This window comes from Sorex araneus, chromosome X, assembly GCF_027595985.1.
Source record: "Sorex araneus isolate mSorAra2 chromosome X, mSorAra2.pri, whole genome shotgun sequence".
NCBI lineage: Eukaryota > Metazoa > Chordata > Mammalia > Eulipotyphla > Soricidae > Sorex > Sorex araneus.
In genome coordinates this window covers 15,307,681-15,327,747 of record NC_073313.1, presented here as the reverse complement: position 1 = coordinate 15,327,747, position 20,067 = coordinate 15,307,681, and the positions used below count along the sequence as shown (strand labels likewise).

Here is a 20,067-nt window from a genome sequence, read left to right as displayed (position 1 = left end):
CTAAAGGCATACATTTGGGCATAAGGCTTAATCTTGCTATAACTTTCTTTTAACTTCTAGAAAATAGCCGTAAATGGATACCTACGCTTAAGGTTTTACTAACTATAAATGGATTTTTATACACATATGAGACTGTGAATTGTGTATACAATTATGATTTTTTTGCCTTTTAAAGATTAAAGCCTGTAAAAAACTAAAGCATGCCAACGGGCGTGTGCACTCGCGGGCTCTCTGAGTGGCTCTGTCTCACCGCCCACATTTGGTGCTCTGGAACCGCTGTGTGTGGCTGTTGGTCAAGGGCAGGTGATGGAAGGAAGAAGGCTAAACTGGTTGCTCGATCAGCTTATTTCATTCTCTCTCTCTGCTTCTCTCCCGGCTCTGGATCTCTCTCCGAATCTCGCCCCCAACCCACTCTTACAGCCTAGTTAAATCCCCCAGCAAGAAGGGTTTGGGGCTTACACATAGGTGTGGTCACAGTCAATAGGGATAAGGTTCCTTTCCCTCAGGGGATGCTTCTCCTAGGACAGATTCTCTTTCAGCAGGAGGATCCACCCAAGGGGTCCTGTGAATGTGTTTCTCCTTTCCTCGTCCAGCAAACATATAAGCATTCATAATATTAATCATTTTGTATGAACACCATAAGAAATGCATTAAGCTTATAGAATTGCTCTCCTGGGACCATCTTGATCTCAGACTACAGCGCTCAGGCCAGATTAGTCTTTCCTATCCCTAGCAGGGTCCTAGTCTCGTTGTTACTTTTGGATCATGACATCATTTGTCCATGATCAAGCTCTTAATTTATAGTTAAGAATTAGGCACTTTGGCCAGGCCCATCTCAATGCCAGGGTAGCATATAACTCACTGCTTGCCCTGGATCCGTCCCGTCCCTCGTCAGGACCTTATCTTTGGGGTGCTAGGAACTAAGGGCAACTGAGGCTTAAGTGGAGAAAGCAGATGCCCGGGAGGGAATAATATTCGAGGCCAATTAAATCCCAAGTTACAAAAGTATAATATTGTCTTCTTGTGTATATACAAAAAGGACATTGTTTTAAAGTAAATTATTCAAAAGGCATAAGGATAGGAGAAAGGCAATATCAACTTGTAATATAAGTTCAGTGTCCTAGAATGGTCTGACCATACAAATTAACAGAGTCAGATTAGGGGGAAAAGCTGATTACCTGTTTTGGGGAAGAGAGCATAGGGATGTAGTTACAGCTAAACAAAGGGATGGCAGTGACTCAGGAGCACCTTAGTGGGTGTGACTGGGATGAACCTAAGCTCCTTGTGGCAAGGGGGGAAAGGACAAAGCAATGTCATCCTACATCAAAGCCTAGGTCAGAAAATCTTGGGTGATAAATGTTCAATATTCCCAGATTTTATATGGTGGATGCCTCAAACCATCCTCTCAGAGACTCAGAAAATAGCATGTACTCATTACTATTCAGTTACAAAGATCAGCTTATTCTACAGTATTAAGACACAGTGAACCTTTTAAGGAAAGTGGACTGTTTTTTACTACTGGAAATGGTAAATAAAAGTTAGGGAAGACAAAAAGCTTTTAAAACACAGAACTATGTTTAATATACCTGTATTATGCACAAAGGCTTTTATAGAGTAGAACACAGTAAATATTTGATGATAAAGATAGGAAATGTTTGTTCTCTTTTTATAAAAGAACACAGCTCTTTTGAAGGTCAATTTGCATGAGGATCTTAGAAGATTTGTGGTAGAATTTTAAACGTTTATTTGTGATTAGAACTATGATAAACTAGGTGCTCAATAAATCAGGAATAATCCACTGTAGCACTGTCTTCCCGTTGTTCATTCATTTGCTCGAGTGGGCACCAGTAATGTCTCCACGGTGAGACTTGTTGTTACTGTTTTTTTGATATCGAATACGCCACTGGGAGGTTGCTAGGCTCTGCCGTGCGGGCGGGATACTCTGGGTAACTTGCCTGACTCTCCGAGAGGGATGGAGGAATCGAACCTGGGTCAGCCGTGAGCAAGGCAAATGCCCTACCACTGTGCTATTGCTGTGCCGGGATTTCTAATTATGGACTTGGTCTTAAAGTCTGTTGCAAAATGAAAAAGATCCCAAGGCATCATCTGGTAGTGTTATCATTATTTTTGAAACTAAATGCAAATAACTAAGCTTTAATAAATTTCCTTGAGTCATCATAATCTTTAGTCCCTGTGGCTTTAATACTAATACAGGGCAGAGGTGTAATTTTATTTGAACTTTACTCATTAATGTCAACTCATTAATATAACCTCAAATCCTACAACCAAATTGCTCTTTGTATCATTAAATAGCAATTTTCATAAGACACTCCAAAAACATATTCAATACATTTTATTGGATATGTTATATGTAAGGGACTTGCTGGCATTGGATAAAGTAATTCATTAATATAAATAAAACATTCAAATATCTACTCTATTACCAGGAGTCATATTGCCAGGAGTAGACCCTGGCCCAACTTACTATCTGGAAGAGAGGGCAGATGTCTATTTAAGAAACAAGTATCATTTCCAGATTTCAAAAAGAAGTTTATTTGAGAACACAAGAGACACGAGGGAGAAAGAAAGAAAGAAAGAAAGAAAGAAAGAAAGAAAGAAAGAAAGAAAGAAAGAAAGAAAGAAAGAAAGAAAGAAAGAAAGAAAGAAAGAGAAAGAAAGAAAGAAAGAAAAAGAAAGAGAAAAAGAAAGAAAGGAAGAAAGGAAGAGAAAGAAAGAAAAAGAAAGAAGAAAGAAAGAAAGAAAGAAAGAAAGAAAGAAAGAAAGAAAGAAAGAAAGAAAGAAAGAAAGAAAGAAAGAAAAAGAAAGAAAGGAAGAAAGGAAGAGAAAGAAAGAAAAAGAAAGAAAGAAGAAAGAAAGAAAGAAAGAAAGAAAGAAAGAAAGAAAGAAAGAAAGAAAGAAAGAAAGAAAGAAAGAAAGAAAGAAAACGGAGAAAGCAAGAAATAAGGGAGGGAGGGAAAGAGGGAGGGAAGAAGGAAGGGAGGAAGAAAAGGAAGGAAGAAAGAGAAAGGAAGAAAGAAGGATGAAAGGAAGGAAAGAAGGAAGGAAGGAACAAGTATGAAAGGAAGGAAGGAAGGAAGGAAGGAAGGAAGGAAGGAAGGAAGGAAGGAAGGAAGGAAGGAAGGAAGGAAGGAAGGAAGGAAGGAGAAAGAAGAGTGGCAGCCAGGTAAACGAGCCTTGAGTATCACCTACTAAACGCTACACCATCATACGGAGGGAGAACTTGATTCTCCCTGGAGGCTTGCAAAGGGAGGGCAACAAAAAGAAATGGAAATATTCCGGATTTTCTAGAGGCTTACAAGAGCTGTTGATAATGTCAGTTATGTTGTTACTCAAAAAGGCATTTGTTCTGAGAGTGATCGCATGGCAGGGCTGGGGAACTCCAAGTATCTATCTTGAGCGCTACATTACTTAAATCACTCTAACTGACTCATTAATCTTTGGCTAAGCACCATCAAGCCAGTTGAACCAGCTCTATAGGGAGCTGATGTTTGATTTCAGACTTCAGATTTTTTCCCATCCCCGTGGAGGGTTGTCAGATAAAAGATGCCACGTTGTTAAATACAAGATATCCAATCACGTTTGAATTTCAAACAAAAATTTTTAAAAAGTACCCAATATTTGAGACGCGGTATTTAAAAAAATATCTGAGGGCCCGAAGCGGTAGTACGCTTGCCTTGCACCCGGCTGATGGGGGTTCGATCTCCATCATTCCATCTGGTCCCCAGAGCGCAGCGGGAGTGATCCCCGAGGGCAGAGCTAGGAGAAAGTCCTGCTCACGGCCGTCAGTGCCTCCGCGGCGAAATTAAACTAATTAAATCTACTAATATTTTACTTTTAGTTAGAATTATTATTTGCTAGATCAAGCAACCCTACTAGAGTAATAAAAACCAACACGATTTTCCTCTGTGGCACGGAAAATCACAAATAAAACGCTACGCTGATCCCAGCTTTCTGTAGCTTTCCATCGGAGAACGAGTCTCCAATCAGAACCTGGCGAGAACGCGCGTCCCCAGAGAGAGACGCTGTAACTAGGCAACCAATGCTGTGGACCTCCCCTTCCCCCGCTCCGCCTCCCCCCGCCAGCAGTCGCCGGTCTTCTCTTTAGAAGTGCGGTGCAGCCTGGGAGTTGGAAGTTAGGACTCGCCTTTGAAAGGCCGCCAGACTACAACTCCCAGAATCCTAAAGGGCCGCCGCGACGCACGCTGGGAGTTCCGGCTTTACTATGCGGAGGAGGCGCGCCGAACTACTCGGTACAAGGGAGCAGGGGTTATTTTTAAAGAAGTAGGTGACGTTAGGGATCTAAAACATTAAACGGGGGCTGAGTGCTTCCAACGCGGAGAGAACAAGCCTTCCGGAACATCGCCATGGAGACACGTGCACACGCACCGTGACGCTCCCCTCCGCGCCAAGGGGTGGGGCCCGGGTGTCACTCCCGCACGTGACCCCGAGCCGCTCTGTGATTGGCTGTCTCGGGGGCGCGGCCTTCGGGCGCGGACGCTGCGGATTGGTGGTTCGGGATGGTGGGGTGGGGCTCCGGGTGCTGCCGCGGGAGGTCCGGACACTGGCGGCCATGGGTCTCGCCGGTAAGTGCCTCCTCCGTCCTCCTCCGCTCCGTGCCTCCCGGCCGTTTCTGCATGGGACCGGGCTGTCTCCGGGGAACCGGGGCAGCGGTGCCGGGGACGGAGTCACCCCGACCTGAGACTCAGAAGTCGGGCTCGAGGGATTCCGGAGTGGAACGGGACCGGGTCCACTCGCGCGGCCGCGCCGGAGCCGGCTCCTGGGGCGCGGGGGCTGGCGGCTGAAACGCTCCGGGACCCCGTCGCCTCCGAGCCGTCGCTCGGTCCCCTTCGGGTGCGGTGAGACCCCCCAGTCCGGCGCCGGCCGATGGCTCGCCGATGCGCTGGGGCGCTGGTTTCCTCGGCCCCGGGAGCATCCCAGCGACCGCGCCGCCGCGAGCCGAGCCGGGGCGCCGCGGGGTCGGGCACGGCCCCCTGCCTCGCTCCCCGACCCCCTCTCGGGTCCCCCCCGCGGCGCCCCGGCAGCCTCGGCCACTGCTGGCTGCCCAAGGCGCTCAGTCGCAACGGCCGAGAATTTTAAGGCCATTTCACGTTTGCCACTTCGGCGGATGGGTGGGGACTTGGGGCCAGTTGCACAAGTCGCCCGGCGTCGCCGGAGGAGAGTGGAGAGCGCTGTTGTTGGCCCGGCTCCCCGGCCTCTCCGCCTCCTGAACATTCAGGAGTCGGGGAGTGTGCACAGTCCCCTGAGAACTTCCAGAAGTGAACTCAGAGCACGGGAGCGGGCGTCAGCCCTGAGCATCCTCGGATGTGCTTCCATTGGACGCCACCAAAAAATGGAGACATTCAAATATTCCTTTACGGGGGAGGCTCTAAGCATTCCTCTCTAGTCCCCGATTAACTCCCGGCTGTACCTTATGGACGGGAGAGACAAAATAATGAGACCAAATCAACATAGGGGGAGAGGGCACCAGAAACTACTCTTTTATTTCTATTTTTTTTATTGCTTTTTGGGTCACACCCGGCAATGCCCAGGGGTCACTCCTGGCTCTGCACTCAGGAATTACTCCTGGCAGTGCTCAAGGGACCAGATGGGATGCTGGGAATCGAACCTGGGTCGGCCGCGTTCAAGGCAAATGCCCTACCCGCTGTGCTATCGCTCCAGCCCCTAGTCTTTTATTTCTTGTCTGAATAAATAATTGAGTAGAACAAAATTTTCAAAAAGAATTAGGGAGTGTTCACGCCACTAAGATGTTAGCGTGATTTCCTGCTGAAAACAGGCAGATTTTTTTTTCCCACTGAGATGTTAGCATGGTTTCCTGCTGAAAACCGGCAGATTGTTTCCAGAACTTTGCCACTCATTGACAGAACTTGGAGACTTCATGTGGCTCTTTGCTTACCGTCTTGTTACGGTTCATCGTTTGAAACCCGATTCGGGTTTCGATGACAGACCATAGTGAGAAAGTGTGGGTGAAACCGCCTTTCAAAGCGCCATCCTGAGCGTCTCAATATTTGATAATATCCAATGATAATACATTCCGATCAGCAGACACTAACTGTCTAAGACTAGAAGGAAAACAGAGAGGAGTTTGTTGGGGAGACTAGATGGTTAACGCTTTGCCAAAGCCCTTCACTTCCCTTTTCCTAGTGGGTAGTTGCAATCAGGAACTTAGAATTTTAGGCGATTTTCTGTTGTATGTTTGCGTCCCTGGAAGCAAGGGATTCCCATATGTGAAGCTAGGCAAGATTTTCTCTAGCTTTCCACGCGAGACTCTCTTTAGCTAGAAAAGTCTGCCCTACTGCTGAATATTGGATGGGTGTTTCACCCTGACATGGTCTAGGTCGTAAGGATCCCTAGGGCCAAGGTTTCCTGCTTTAGATATAGATAATGTCCACATACGCTACTCATCTTCTACTTGAGACATAACAGAAAAGGTGAAGATAATGGGGGAGCAGTTTGACGATTGCCTTTTTTTTAAAAAAAAAAAGTACAGTTGCAGGAACTGTCCACAGCATACTGAGTCATTCTCGAGCTCCGTGTCAGAGTAGCAGAATTATAAGACTAATCAAATCAGTGATTAAGCCCTCGAGTGGGGTCAGCATGACTTTTCTGTGAAGAGCCATGTGTTTGATAGAATAAATTAGCTTGTTAGTAAATTCCTGCAATCTGGTATCCCAAACGTTTTTAAAAATGAGGGGTAGCACTGTTTTTTCAAATGAAATTAAGATAAGACTTTGCAGAATCTGGTTTTGTTATAGCAGAGCTAAGCAAGCATTGTCAAGTGAGTACATTATATGTTTTGTTTGATTTCTAGGTGGAAAGCCAACAAATTCATGTCTCCTATTAAAACTGTTTATGTCTGGATTTGAAATATGGAATGGATTTTTGTCCTTGAGCTGAGATGCTCTTTTACTCTCTCTTGCAGGTAATAGACAACATAACTGGGTTGCTTTAAGGACTAATGCCTGAATCATCTCAGCATGGCCTGTAGAGAAGGCAGTGGGCACGGCCAGCCTCCCTCAGATTCACTCTCCTGTGTTAGCCCTGAAAGTGTTTCCGCAAGTAGAACCTGTAACCGTAGCCATAACATATGCATGGTGTCCGACTTTTTCTATCCCAATATGGGAGGCGTGGAAAGTCACATTTACCAGCTGTCTCAATGCCTGATAGAAAGAGGGCACAAGGTCATAATTGTCACCCATGCTTATGGAAATCGCAAAGGTGTTCGTTACCTCACGAATGGCCTCAAAGTCTATTACTTGCCTCTGAAAGTCATGTACAACCAGTCGACAGCCACAACCCTCTTTCACAGTCTGCCACTGCTCAGGTACATATTTGTTCGGGAGAGAATCACAATAATCCATTCACATAGTTCTTTCTCTGCCATGGCCCATGACGCCCTCTTCCACGCCAAGACAATGGGGCTCCAGACCGTTTTCACAGACCATTCCCTCTTTGGATTTGCTGACGTCAGCTCGGTGCTTACAAACAAGCTTCTAACTGTGTCTCTTTGCGACACAAACCACATCATTTGTGTCTCTTACACTAGTAAGGAAAACACTGTGCTCAGAGCAACTCTGAATCCTGAAATAGTGTCCGTCATTCCTAACGCTGTAGACCCTACTGACTTCACTCCAGACCCATTGAAAAGGCATCATCATGTAACTATTGTTGTTGTCAGCAGACTTGTTTACAGAAAAGGTAATGAAACGATAGAGCTACAGTTACACTGCACAGATTTATGAATATTTGTATATGATGATTGTTTGAGTCTTCCTTTGGTTTTGTGGTTTCGTAACTTGTGGGTGAAATAGAGTGAAGACAGGACTAATACTATTTCATAAATGCAAAAAGAAATGACTGGAATGGTGATAAATGCTGGCTTTCTCCCCAACCTTTGATGTGTTTGTAGTTACCTAAAAACAACCCGTTGTGAGGCTGGAGCGATAGTACAGTGGGGAGGGCGTTTGCCTTGCACGTAGCCGATCCGGGTTTAGTTCCCAGCTCCCATAACTCCCCCCCCCCCAAGCACCACCAGGACTAACCCTGCCGTGTGTGACCCAAAAAGCAAAAAACCCAAAAAAACAACCCGATGCTCTTTAGTAGATCAGATCTTTTTAAAAGCTAAAACAGCCATGTACTTGTGGTGAGAAGTGCAGGGTACAGCCGTCCATCTGATAGTCCTTTCCTTCAGATTCTAGAAGAAATGTCTTTCCATTGCACATGTTTTTAAAACTAAGAAAAACACTAAAATCCCCTGGAACTGCACTACCCAGGGCTAACCCTAATGGGCATTGTAAATTTTTTTCACTCCTACAATGTAGATTTAGAATTAGTGAACTTGTCCACATGTTAACTGTTTTCTAGCTTGCTGATTGAGTCATACATAAGATATTTAGCATATTGGCAGGTAAGTGATGGAACGGAGTGGACAGCTCAGTGTCCGATCTGCTTCTGTTCCTCATTGTGTGTCCAGGAAAAACTGCTTAATATGTCTAAATCCCAGTTGTTTGAAATGTATGATCTAATTTACTGTGGGAATTTTATGAAGGTCCAGGGATATATTCTGTGTCCACTATTACCAGAGGTTTTTTTAAAAATTTTATTGAATCACTGTGAGATAGTTACAAACTTTCATGTTTGGGTTACCAGAGTTTTTTAATGCCTCTGCAGTACTTCCTGGACACTGAGGTAGATTTTGTGCAGCCTGGTTTGCTAAAACTGTGAAACAGTTATCTGGATGATAGTTGAAAACCTTTTCAGTAATAAAGAATATCACTAGATGTGGGGGTCTTTGAAAAGGTCATTTGTACCTCTCCTTAGTTATCGATGTTGGCACAGGCTGTTGGTCACCTGTGCTCTGTTGGCATAGTTTGAGGCTGCCCTGCGGGCATGGATCTCTGGCTCACCGATTGGCATTGCATCATTTTTTTTCAATAACTGTAGCTCACTGTTGCCAGTTTGGGTTTCTTTTAAGTTATGGGGTGGGGTCGGGGAGTTGGTAACCTAAAAGCATATGAAGTATCATGCCTCTGAAATTTTGCTTTCTAATTCCACCTGCTGGTTTAGAATATCCCCTGATTGGACAAGAGTGGTTTTTCTATGAGCTTCCCTTATTAAAGTTTTCCAGCCATATAGCTTAGTTTTAGAGAACCGTGTTATCAGCTGATGTGCTCCTTAATTCAATTTTCCAATAGAGCAACAAGCATAACTGACATCAAGCAGATTTGTGGACAGTCAGAGTTGAAAGTGGTAAGCACGCCCCTCCGTGGGGGGATCGGAAGTGTGCCAGCGTTTAGAGGCCAGGCGGGGCTTTGTAGTCAGTCGGCACATGTGCGGAATGGAGTCTTGGTTGAGGGAGCAGACCACTGAAGTGGAGATTGCTGAGAAAACTGCCTACGTGCAGTCTGGGAGGTACAAGACTAACTGCATTTCCTGGCTGGAGGTGGTGATCTGCTCTCACTCCTCAATCTAGAATAGGGATGACCATTCTGCATGCTGATTCCCTCTGTGGAGCCTGGCAATGTTTTGGTCATAACTTAAAAGATGGGCCTAATTTGTTTAATCAAATCATAAGTCTTTATGAGAGAGCACAGCAAAGCAGTTGAGATGTATGGGCAGCTTCCAAGTAGACTAAAAATAATCCAATTGTGAACAACTTGGTAACTGTATCTCATGGTGATTCAATTAAAAAAAAAAAACAACTTCTTGTACCAGGATTGAATCTGAACCTTTCATTCTGCTGCTTCAACTAACTAAGGTAACCAGAGTGAAATGACTACTTTTTCTGTTCTCAGTTCAATCATTTAATAGATATTTGGGGCTGGAGAGATAGTGGGAGGGCGCATGCCTTGTTCACAGCCGACCTGGGTTCATTCCCACCACCTCATCGGGTTCCCTGAGCACCACCAGGTGTGGCCAAATTTTTTAAAAAAAATTGTAAATATTTATCCCCGGTTCTCCATAGGCCATCAGCCAAGCCCAGTGCAAAGCATAACATTCTGAAAAGAAATTAGGTCAAGGGAATAACTGTATCAGTGGCCCATTAGATATTTGCAAATGTCCATAGGAAATTGCATTTGGACAGGTTTCAAAGGCCCAGTGGAACAATATATTCCATATATGTTCCATACGAGAGAGGTGAAATCAACATTCTTGTTTTGTTTTGTTTTTTTTTGCTTTTTGGGTCACACCTGGCGGTGCACAGGGGTTACTCCTGGCTCTGCACTCAGGAATCACTCCCTGGCGGTGCTCAGGGGACCATATGGGATGCTGGGAATCGAACCCGGGTCGGCCGCGTGCAAGGCAAACGCCCTACCCGCTGTGCTATCGCTCCAGCCCCTGAAATCAACATTCTTAATTGCCTGGCTTGCTGGCTGACTTCTTCAGCCTGTTTTACTCTTTGTGGTCTCCCGTACCCTGTCCTGCGTGGGGGCGGCCATGCTCATTTCCTCCTATGGTGGGAATGACAACTTAGATTTCTATTCTGTAGTTGATAAATCCTATGCATGGCACTGTACCCCACTTGACCCTCGGAGCAACTCTGGAGTAGATGTTACCTGCATATAGCTAACAAATAGAGGGTAATGACTTTGCCCAGGTTGCACAGTAAGTAACAGATGATAAACACGAGTTCAGCTTCAGCTGAGTTCAGTTCTCCTGTCCAGCCACTATTACCTAGGTAGAGCTTAAAAAGAGGCTTTAAAATATTGAGACTAAACACTGAATCAGAAATTGACCTGTCCATTTTGTGGGTATGTAGCTGTTAGAAGCTTTCTGTATGTTCCTTTATGTTTATCTCTTTGTAGAGGCACTGGAGTAATGATATGCATAGTAAGGGAAAAGCCCTTTATTAGAATAATACTATATCATAGATTGTTAGTATAATCAGTTCCATTTCTTACAAGGTTGTTGTCAGGGTTAGGTGACAGTGTTCTTAAAATCCAGTGACTCCATAAGCACTCAGTAACTGTTAACTATTACCAGCAATTATGGCTCTTTGTGTATTATTTCATGTGTAGAATGGGTTGTTAAACTTTGTATTAGAAGAGAGAGAGGAAAGGGTAAATTAAGGAATTACAGAAAACAATGTTAAAAGTCATCAAACTGCCTTCTGGTTTACATAGAAATTCTCTTAATGGCTTGGTAATAGACATAGAACTAAAGGTAGCTAAGATCTTAATGAAAAACCATTATAATTTAGAAAAGCTGCACGTCAGTTTGTTTACTAATATAATTATCTTTTTCAAATACTAGCGGAATTTGCTTAAATCCTGTTTTAAATTATCAAATGAAATAACCCTCCCGTTTCTTTCACCATCCTTTTAACTTGATCTGTCTGCAATTGGAAGAGTAATATAAGCAGTGCAATGCTTGTGTACATGTGTACACATTTTTCAAATTGATAAACTTGGCTCTAGGTGGATTATTTTGTATTTACTTTGGAATGTGTATGATTTTTTAATTATCAATGCAGCAAATTTCCAAATAGTGTCAACACTTTGGATAGCCACTAACTTTTTCGAACTAGTAAGGTGTGATTTACTCCTTTTGAATTACCTAGGGTCATATTTGCTTGTAAGCTCTTAAGATTTTTCATTAAAAATATATATAACCAAGATGCAGCTCTCAGTTCTGTGGCCTCTAATAATCTGGCAGTTGAAAATCAGGAGAGTGGACTGTGGAAGCTTTGGAAGTTTTTTTGTAGGTTTTTGGTTACACCCAGCAATGCTCAGGGGTTACTCCTGTCTCTGTGCTCAGGAATTACTCCAGGTGAGCTCGGGGGGACCCTATGGGATGCCGGGGATTTAACCTGAGTCTGCTGTGTGCAAGGCAAACACCCTACCTGTCGTATTATCTCTCTAGCCCTGGAAGGGGTATTTTAAATTCAGTGCACATAGTGTTCACTGACAACCCCTCTGTGCATATTCCACTCTCAGAGTTCGGGTAGTACTGACTGTATTGCGCAACTCCTTCTGTGACAGGAAGTCGTATCCGATTAGTCAAATTTCCTGACTGAAAGAGACCTTGGACTTTGGGTACATAGTCCCTTCATTTTCTCTATCAGCAAGTTCCCATGAGCAGAAGTTGCTCATAAAAAGTCTTGGGCAAGACCTTGATCTGCTGTCCAGTATGGTGCCTTGCTTTTAGAAACCTGTCATTAAGACGTTAACTGCCTCAAGTGGCATTCTAGAAGCAGATAGTATATGAACACAGGGGGTATCAAAGTTCATGTGCTGGAAAGAAACAGCGCAGTCCTGGGGCTGGATGTGTGGATGCTGATTTATTTGTCTCCAGGAATTGCAGCTCTTGAGGTATTACTGACAGTTGGTGAATGATTCCACCCGCCCAGGAAAGCTTGAAACATTTCTTGAGGCATAGCTAATATTTTTAATGCAAGTGGCTGCTTAATACGAATTTTTTTTAATTTCGAGTATCAATGTCTCTTAACATTTTCAGGGACCGATTTGCTTGGTGGAATAATACCCGAACTCTGTCAGAAATACCGAGATTTAAATTTCATAATTGGAGGAGAGGGACCAAAGAGAATCATCTTGGAAGAAGTACGGGAAAGATACCAGCTCCATGACAGGTACTGATGGATTTCATGTTGTCTTCAGTGAGAAAATGCCACTTATCTATAATAGGTTTTGGTTCCCTGCCTGTGTTAAGTGGGATGCCCTCCTCCATGTACTTAATTTCCCCCCATTATCCCAATATTCATTGACTTGTGGAAGCAGTGGTTGGAGGTACACTGGGGATTCCCTGGCTCCTCCCCCCCAAAATCCACTTTGATTGGAAATATATGCAAGTTTTCAGCTATACCATATTATGATTTCAAAATCAGGACTCACCCTGGAGTAACACTGCAGGGTGTGGCCCGGGAGGCCCCTCGGCCTGCTACTTGTCACCCTGCCCCCGCTTTGTATCGCTGATGTAGCCACGGAGACCCCCAAGCACAGGCTGGTGGGCCTGGTGCTCTCCGGCAGCGCAGGGCCTAAGAAGCACCAAGTCCTCATGCCCTAGCACTGAACCCACTGCCCAGTTGGATTAAAGCCTACAAGTCACCAGCAGTGGCCCCTGGGACCCCTGAGGGCCCCCCCCCCCCGCACCACACACACAGAAGAAAGTGTGACAGTCTGTGAAAATTGCCTTGCACATACACATATGAACCTTTCTCTAGTGTGGGATCATGTGTGAGTTGCATACACAGGAAGTGTGAGTTGCATACACAGGAGGTGTGAGTTTAAAGGGAGCATTTTCCGGTTGAGAGGTGCCTATAGTATTTCTTCAGTAAACTGTATTCATGTTTGCATGACGTGCAGACGAGGCCTGGGGAAGAGGGAATGTGATATTTAATAGAAGTTAGCATTGTTCATGTTTCTGTTTGAACCTAACAGCTTGCCGAGGCAGTTTCCTTTAGGTGAGAGTTTGGTAATGTTACTCTTTCCAGACGAGGACACGAGTGCTAACAAGAATTTAAGTATGACCTAAAGAATATGCTTGGCTTATCAGTTGTCGTTTCCTTTAGCATGATTCTTATTGCTTTCTTCTCTCAAACACCAGAGTGCGTCTCTTGGGAGCTTTAGAACACAAGGATGTTAGGAATGTCTTAGTTCAAGGACATATTTTCCTTAATACTTCACTTACTGAAGCGTTCTGCATGGCGATTGTGGAAGCAGCCAGTTGTGGTTTACAGGTAAAAAGCTTTGAGGTCTTACATTGTTGGGGGTTCTATATGTAAGCTTTGAAAAATAACCTGATACAGTCTGTATTTTTAAATTTGCTTTGCCTTCCCCCCAAATTATCTATTCTCATGGATTGCATATTCCTTTTTTTTAAGGTTGTAAGTACGAGGGTCGGTGGAATTCCTGAGGTACTTCCAGAAAATCTTATTATTTTATGTGAGCCTTCTGTAAAATCTTTATGTGAAGGATTGGAAAAAGCTATTTCCCAGCAAAGGTCAGGAACATTGCCGGATCCACAATACATCCATGACATAGTGAAGACTTTCTACACTTGGAGGAATGTGGCCGAGAGAACCGAAAAAGTATGTTTCATACTAAGAAATGGGCATCAAATACTTACTGTTTCATATATAATGCCAGAAAGGTTTACCACTTCTGTCCTATTATGTTGATTTAATCTCTTACAAACTAAATTAGATATTGCTTTTGGTACATGGTGCTAAAATGATTCTAGTCAAAAACCATTGCATTTGACCTACAACTAGCAGCTCTTTAGACTAGAGCCCTTGGGGATAAAGTTGGGCACAAATTGGGCACAAAGTTGCAAAATTTGCTAGAAGTCATGGTACTCCAGGTAAAACTTACTAAAATCTACTCTGGACGTTTTCTGGAGGCTGTTTATAATTATGAAGGCAAAAGGTGTATTTCATGGTTTCTTAGCTTGGTTTTGGCAACTTTTTAATTTGTAAATATTCATATTTATTTTATGCTGCTTCCTAAAACTGTTGGGTCACTTGTATTGTGATTTTCTATAGGAAATGGGGTTTTGTGTCTTTTGGTTGGTTGAGAGCCTAAGAAGTTAGAATTTAAAATGCACAAAACAAACAGCTTTTTTAAAAAAAATTATATAATTTTTTTTAAAAGCACATAAGAAATGGGAGAATCTTACACACACACACACACACACACACACACATAATAGCAAATTTCTGGAAGAACAGGTACAGGAAAAGATAAATTCCCTTAGGTGAGCGAGGACCGGGAAATTCATAATTTGAATTAGAGGCTTCATTTATCCAACTAACTTTATCCATAGTTAAGTTCCTCTCATTGTTTTGTCTGCTTCTTGCCACTTACCACTATATTGCAAACTGGATGGAAATAGTGCTTCTTAGGAAACAGAGATTGTGAACCAAAAAAGCAGTCATTTGGAAGCATGGAAATATATTCACTTAGACCAGTGGTCTTCAACCACCCATGTAGAAAAGTGGAGAACCACTGGCCTGCCTCTGTGGCTACCTACCATGGTTCTACCTGCCGCTCCTCGAACCAGTATTCAGGAAGGTGCCTGTCCTCAGGTGGGAGAAGGTTCAAGAATGTTGCTTTTAAACTAGTGCTTTTGTATTATATCGTGTTCCTTCCTAACCCTAGACCGAGAGGGACGTGGAGCTAGTAAAGAGAGTAGCTCTTTACTATGAGACTTTCTTCCTTGGTTTGAATTGTAAATTCCTATGTGTTAAATGATCCTTATTTGGATATGGACTGGAGCGATAGCACAGCGGGGAGGGCGTTTGCCTTGCATGCGGCCGACCCGGGTTCGATTCCTCTGCCCCTCTCGGAGAGCCCGGCAAACTACTGAGAGTATCCCGCCCGCACGGCAGAGTCTGGTAAGCTACCCAGGGTGTATTTGTCATGCCAAAAACAGTAACAACAAGTCTCACAATGGAGACGTGACTGGTGCCCGCTTGAGCAAATCGATGAACAGCGGGACGACAGTGCTACAGCAGTGCTACAATGCTATTTGCATATAAGAACATGCATTAAATGATCCTTATTTGGATATAAATATAAGAGCGACAAACTTTTCTAAAATATCACATATGGTACATTTTCTACTAAAGTGTCAGACATTTGAGTTGTGACTGAATCATCTTTAAGATACTCCCACCTTGTCAGAGATGTGCAGTGCCTCCACCATACAAAGTCATTCCTTTTCCTTCTGCGGTTGGAGTCTAACGCTGATTATCTCCTGGGATGCATATCACTTGGCTGTGTGGCCTTTTCAGAATGCAGTCATTCCATCTTTCTAGCCCGCTGCCCCTATGGTTAACCCCTAGATTCTATTCCTGATGTCACCCTTTTAGAGGTGTATTTGGGAATGGTTGCCAGGGATGAGGGCTTGGATAGTTATTTTTTCTTCAGTTATACCTACTCTGCTCTGCTCCATAGTTGAGAACCATAGCCCTGTAAGTTGTGTTTATCAGTGAGAAATAACTGAGTTTTGCAAGGAATAAATTCAGCAAAGAATAATGATGGTAGTTGTCAAAGTATGTTTAAGAAGCTCATTAGGACTCCTTTTTAGCCAAAAATTTTCTTTTAGTTATGCTTAAAATAATAGTAGAACTTGGGCATATTTTCCTTCAATTTTATAACTGGTAGTTTATAGCACCCATTCATAAAAATGTTAATTCTTTTTTTTTTTTGCTTTTTGGGTCACACCCAGCAATGCACAGGGGTCACTCCTGGCTCATGCACTCAGGAATCACCCCTGGCGGTGCTCAGAGGACCATATGGGATGCTGGGATTTGAACCCGGGTCGGCCGCGTGCAAGGCAAATGCCCTACCTGCTTTGCTATCACTCCAGCCCCCAAACTGTTAATTCTTGTCTGTAATAGGTAGTCATGCTTGTCATTCTCTTAGTAGTTATAAATTGTGATTTTTTTCCACTTCAGCTCATGAATTGATTGACCCAGAAATAAATGTAGACAAACTATCATTTTATAGTTGCTCTAATTCTCATTGTATAGTATAGGACATTCTGATCATTTCCAACTCCCCTTTAGTTTATCTGTGCTACTTAGAAAATCGATCAAGAAATTAAGTTAGAGTTTGTGCTGAAAATATTATTGAAATTTTGTCAGTCTCAGGAAGTGCTGATTAAATTGCATTCTAGTTGTTCTGAGGATGGAAGAGCTGGAGGAAGTCTTTCCAAGGCCTGTAGCTCTCGCACTACAAATAGAACTTGATTGACTTTGAAAGGAGATGGTGGGCCAGTTGATAGCACGGGAGATAAGGAGTTTACCCTGCACAGGATCAACTACAGTTTGATTCATGGCACCACACCTGGTCCCCTGAGGTGTCACTTTTAAGCCACTGGGTGTGACCCACACGCCCCCAAAAAACAAAACAAAAAAAAAGGAGATGGTTAACAAGTCTGATATAAATATATGCACAATCATGTATGTATACAGCCAATACTCAGATGCAGTGAAAAGTACTAAGGGTGGCGTATATTATGTTTCTGAAATGCGTCTATTTAAAGAACCTTGTTGTAGCTAATATTTTCAGAGTTCAGCCCTAATGGAGTTTAGAAACCAAATCACACACGACCATTTCTCAGCAAGAAACTTAATTTTGTTTGCCACTATCGTACTCTTATTCAGATTTCCTTCATCTCTCCCCCTTCCGTAGCAATCACAAGATGCACTGCAATGCAGAACACAACCGAAAAGACATCGGTACCTTCTCCCCCTAAACCTCTCTTGGTAACGAGGAGTCCTGATTCTCAGCCTTTCTCTCTCCAGGTGTATGACCGCGTGGCCGGGGAAGACGTGCTACTGATGGACAAAAGGCTGGAAAGACTCATCTCTCACTGTGGCCCAGTAACAGGCTGCATTTTTGCTTTGCTGGCTGTCATCAACTTTCTCTTCCTTGTTTTCCTGAGATGGATGACTCCCGACTCTGTCATCGATGTAGCAATAGATGCCACAGGGCCAAAGGCCTCCTGGACTAAAAATCCTTGCAGTAAAAAAAAGGAAGCGAATGCGATATCTAAAACCAGGTAGAAGAAAGCCTGGCTGACTAAGGTTTTAAAACATTTGTAACAATTACTAAGTAAGACTGTTGAAAATGAACCTTGCTCTTTGGAAATTTGGTTTTTTCTTCAAGTTAATTTAGTCAGTTATGCTACCTCTATATCAGTCAATATTTTATTTTGAGGGAGGATGAAAAGAACTTATGCAACTCCTGGGTGTAGAGACTCATTGCACTTACAAACAAATTTAGGAAAGTCACTCAGGTATGAAATTTTTCAGATTACTGAAATCCCTTTAGCAGAAATGTTTTAACATTTTATTTTGGGAGCTTTGGGTGCTGAAGGCCAAACGTTTTCTGGGCATCTTTTGGCCAGTTTTAACTGTTCTTCCATTGATTAGACATTCACCAGATGTTTACAAATTTTCTTTCGAGAAGTACAACTGTAAGGACTATTTTTAAGTCGTGTTCGTGCACATTTATTAGACATTGAAGTCAGCTTCTTGCACATTTATTGAGTATCCTCAGTAATTGTTACATAAGGTCAGCAGGTTCCCTGAGTCACGTGGCCGCTCAGCTACCAGCACGTTTTAAAAGGCACCAACTGATATGTAGAACATGGCACTAGGTACTTCCTGCTGTTAAGGGCCAGGGGTGCGTGGCCTCTGCAGCACCCAAGTGGCTCACTCTCTCTACTCACAGTTGGCGTGAAATGGGAAAAAAGCCAACATGCCAAAAATGCTCATGCTTTTAATACCAGGAGCAAAAAGTGACTAGGGTACTCGGAGTACTGATTCTCTGATTGTGTTGTAAGCATTTTTGTAAGTAGAGCCATCCTATTGGGTTGTGTTTTTGAAAACGATGTTTGCTTTTTCAATACTAGGGACCGAAACACTGTTGAAAATTGTGCAGAAAAACCCTTCACATCTTTTATGACCTAATTTAGTCCTCTGTACATGCCTTCGTGTTATCCGAGCAGAATGTACGAGGCGTGCCATCTCCAAATCAGCTGCTACCCTCTACCTTTGATGATAGGAGTCACTTCCCTTCACTTGTGGCCTAGCTCAGATCTGATAAGTATTGTCAGTGTGCAAAAATCTTTACTCCAGAATGTTCTGTTTGTAGCAAATTGATTTAAAACTTTTTAGGAATTTTTTTGAGAATGGATGTTGTTACCATAATTACTGTTACCCAGAGCCATGGGTTTTTAAACCCCAAATTGTGTACACGATGTGTATTATTCGTTCTTTGACCACTTTAGAATACGTTTTTGTGGTAAAGGACCGAAAGCAAATGAATGAGGCACTGGTGGGTGCACTAAATAGATTCTGGCAGTATTGTAGTTTTGTACAGGGTTTTCTTTTATTGATGACATTTACAAAGCTTTTTAACATGCCTATAAACTTGTTGCCACTGATAAATAATAAGAAATATTTGTGTCTTGTTTATACCAAAAGGCATATGCAAGAGTATAGTTTTTAAAATCTGGACCTTAGGGAATCTTTTTTGTTGAAGGAAAATGGACCAATCCAGATCATAAAACCTTGAGATTCTTAATCCATTGCAGCAGACATATAAATATGAAATAAACAGTGCCAATATTCATAATTAAATGAGAAACAGTTTTATTTGCTCTGTTTACCAATTTTAAAAAGCACACTGCTTTTCATTTATTAGCATTTTTTCAAAATTGTCATTAATTTTTTGTGACTTATTTCAATTGGTCATGGAATTGATTGTTGCTCTTGCATGTAAACGAAATGATTTGCAAATTTATTTGACTTGTTTTTCTTTAAACAGATGAAAGTAATTAGCTTGTTCTAGTAAAACTTAATTTTCAGGCTTCCTGGATACTGTTTGTAACTGTCAGTGTTGCACTGGTCAATATGTGAGAAACATATTGTTTTCCCTGCTACTTATGTGTATCTGAAAGTGAACTTGCAGTGATGAGGAATTTATTGAAAAACATCTTGTATTTCTTTCAGTGTTTAAAAAGTAGCACAAGTAAAACTGATTTTATGAAACCATACTAATGTTCAAAAATAAAGACCAAAATGACATTTTGACAATTTCCTGTGTTGGTCTTGTTTTATAGATTGCAGAGATCCCCCACTTTCAAAAGTGTGTATTAACACTCCTTTGCTTTGACAAGAGGTACATTGTCTAGTAGACACCTGGGTCTACTAACTGAAGAAATTAGAAGAGAATTTCCCCTTTTATGACAAAGTGAAAACTGAAAGCATAGGTCAGCATTTGTTTTGCAGCAGCCGTTCCAAAGGCAGGGTGCCTTGGAAGCAATACATTGGCCTTGCCAAGTTACTTTCCTGGAAACGACAGGCTCTGTCTGTTATTTATTCTCTCAGTCCTACTCTGACTATGTGTGAGTGCTGTTTTAGGTTTGATGGAGCTACTTGATACTATTTGGTAGCTTTATTTTTTTTTTATCTGGGAATACTAGTAATCTTTTTTTTTGCTTTTTTTTGGGGGGTCACACCTGGCGATACACAGGGGTCATTCCTGGCTCATGCAC

The 20,067-nt window shown here is 42.7% G+C and overlaps 1 protein-coding gene across 2 annotated transcripts; it reads left to right on the top strand.

Annotated features, from left to right (window-relative positions):
* Nucleotides 1-4,567: 4,567 nt before the first annotated feature.
* Nucleotides 4,568-19,583, top strand: PIGA (phosphatidylinositol glycan anchor biosynthesis class A). Of its 2 annotated transcripts, XM_055121634.1 has the most exons (7): nt 4,568-4,604; nt 6,851-6,961; nt 7,586-7,737; nt 12,496-12,628; nt 13,603-13,735; nt 13,880-14,086; nt 17,309-19,583. In XM_055121634.1, exons 2-7 carry the CDS (start codon nt 6,909-6,911, stop codon nt 17,567-17,569), a joined length of 939 nt encoding a protein of 312 aa, XP_054977609.1. In that variant the 5' UTR covers nt 4,568-4,604; nt 6,851-6,908; the 3' UTR covers nt 17,570-19,583. The 2 variants fall into 2 exon arrangements, with proteins under 2 accessions (XP_054977609.1, XP_004612263.1); XM_004612206.3 differs by lacking the exon at nt 6,851-6,961 and having other exon boundaries at nt 4,569-4,604; nt 6,962-7,737.
* The last annotated feature ends 484 nt before the right edge of the window (nt 19,584-20,067 follow it).

Coding starts and splice junctions, on each gene's coding strand:
- PIGA (XM_004612206.3), top strand. CDS start 7,017: ATGGCCTGTAGAGAAGGCAGTGGGCACGGCCAGCCTCCCTCAGATTCA. Junction 7,738..12,495: donor CAGACTTGTTTACAGAAAAG/GTAATGAAACGA, acceptor TAACATTTTCAG/GGACCGATTTGCTTGGTGGA. Junction 12,629..13,602: donor AGATACCAGCTCCATGACAG/GTACTGATGGAT, acceptor CTCAAACACCAG/AGTGCGTCTCTTGGGAGCTT.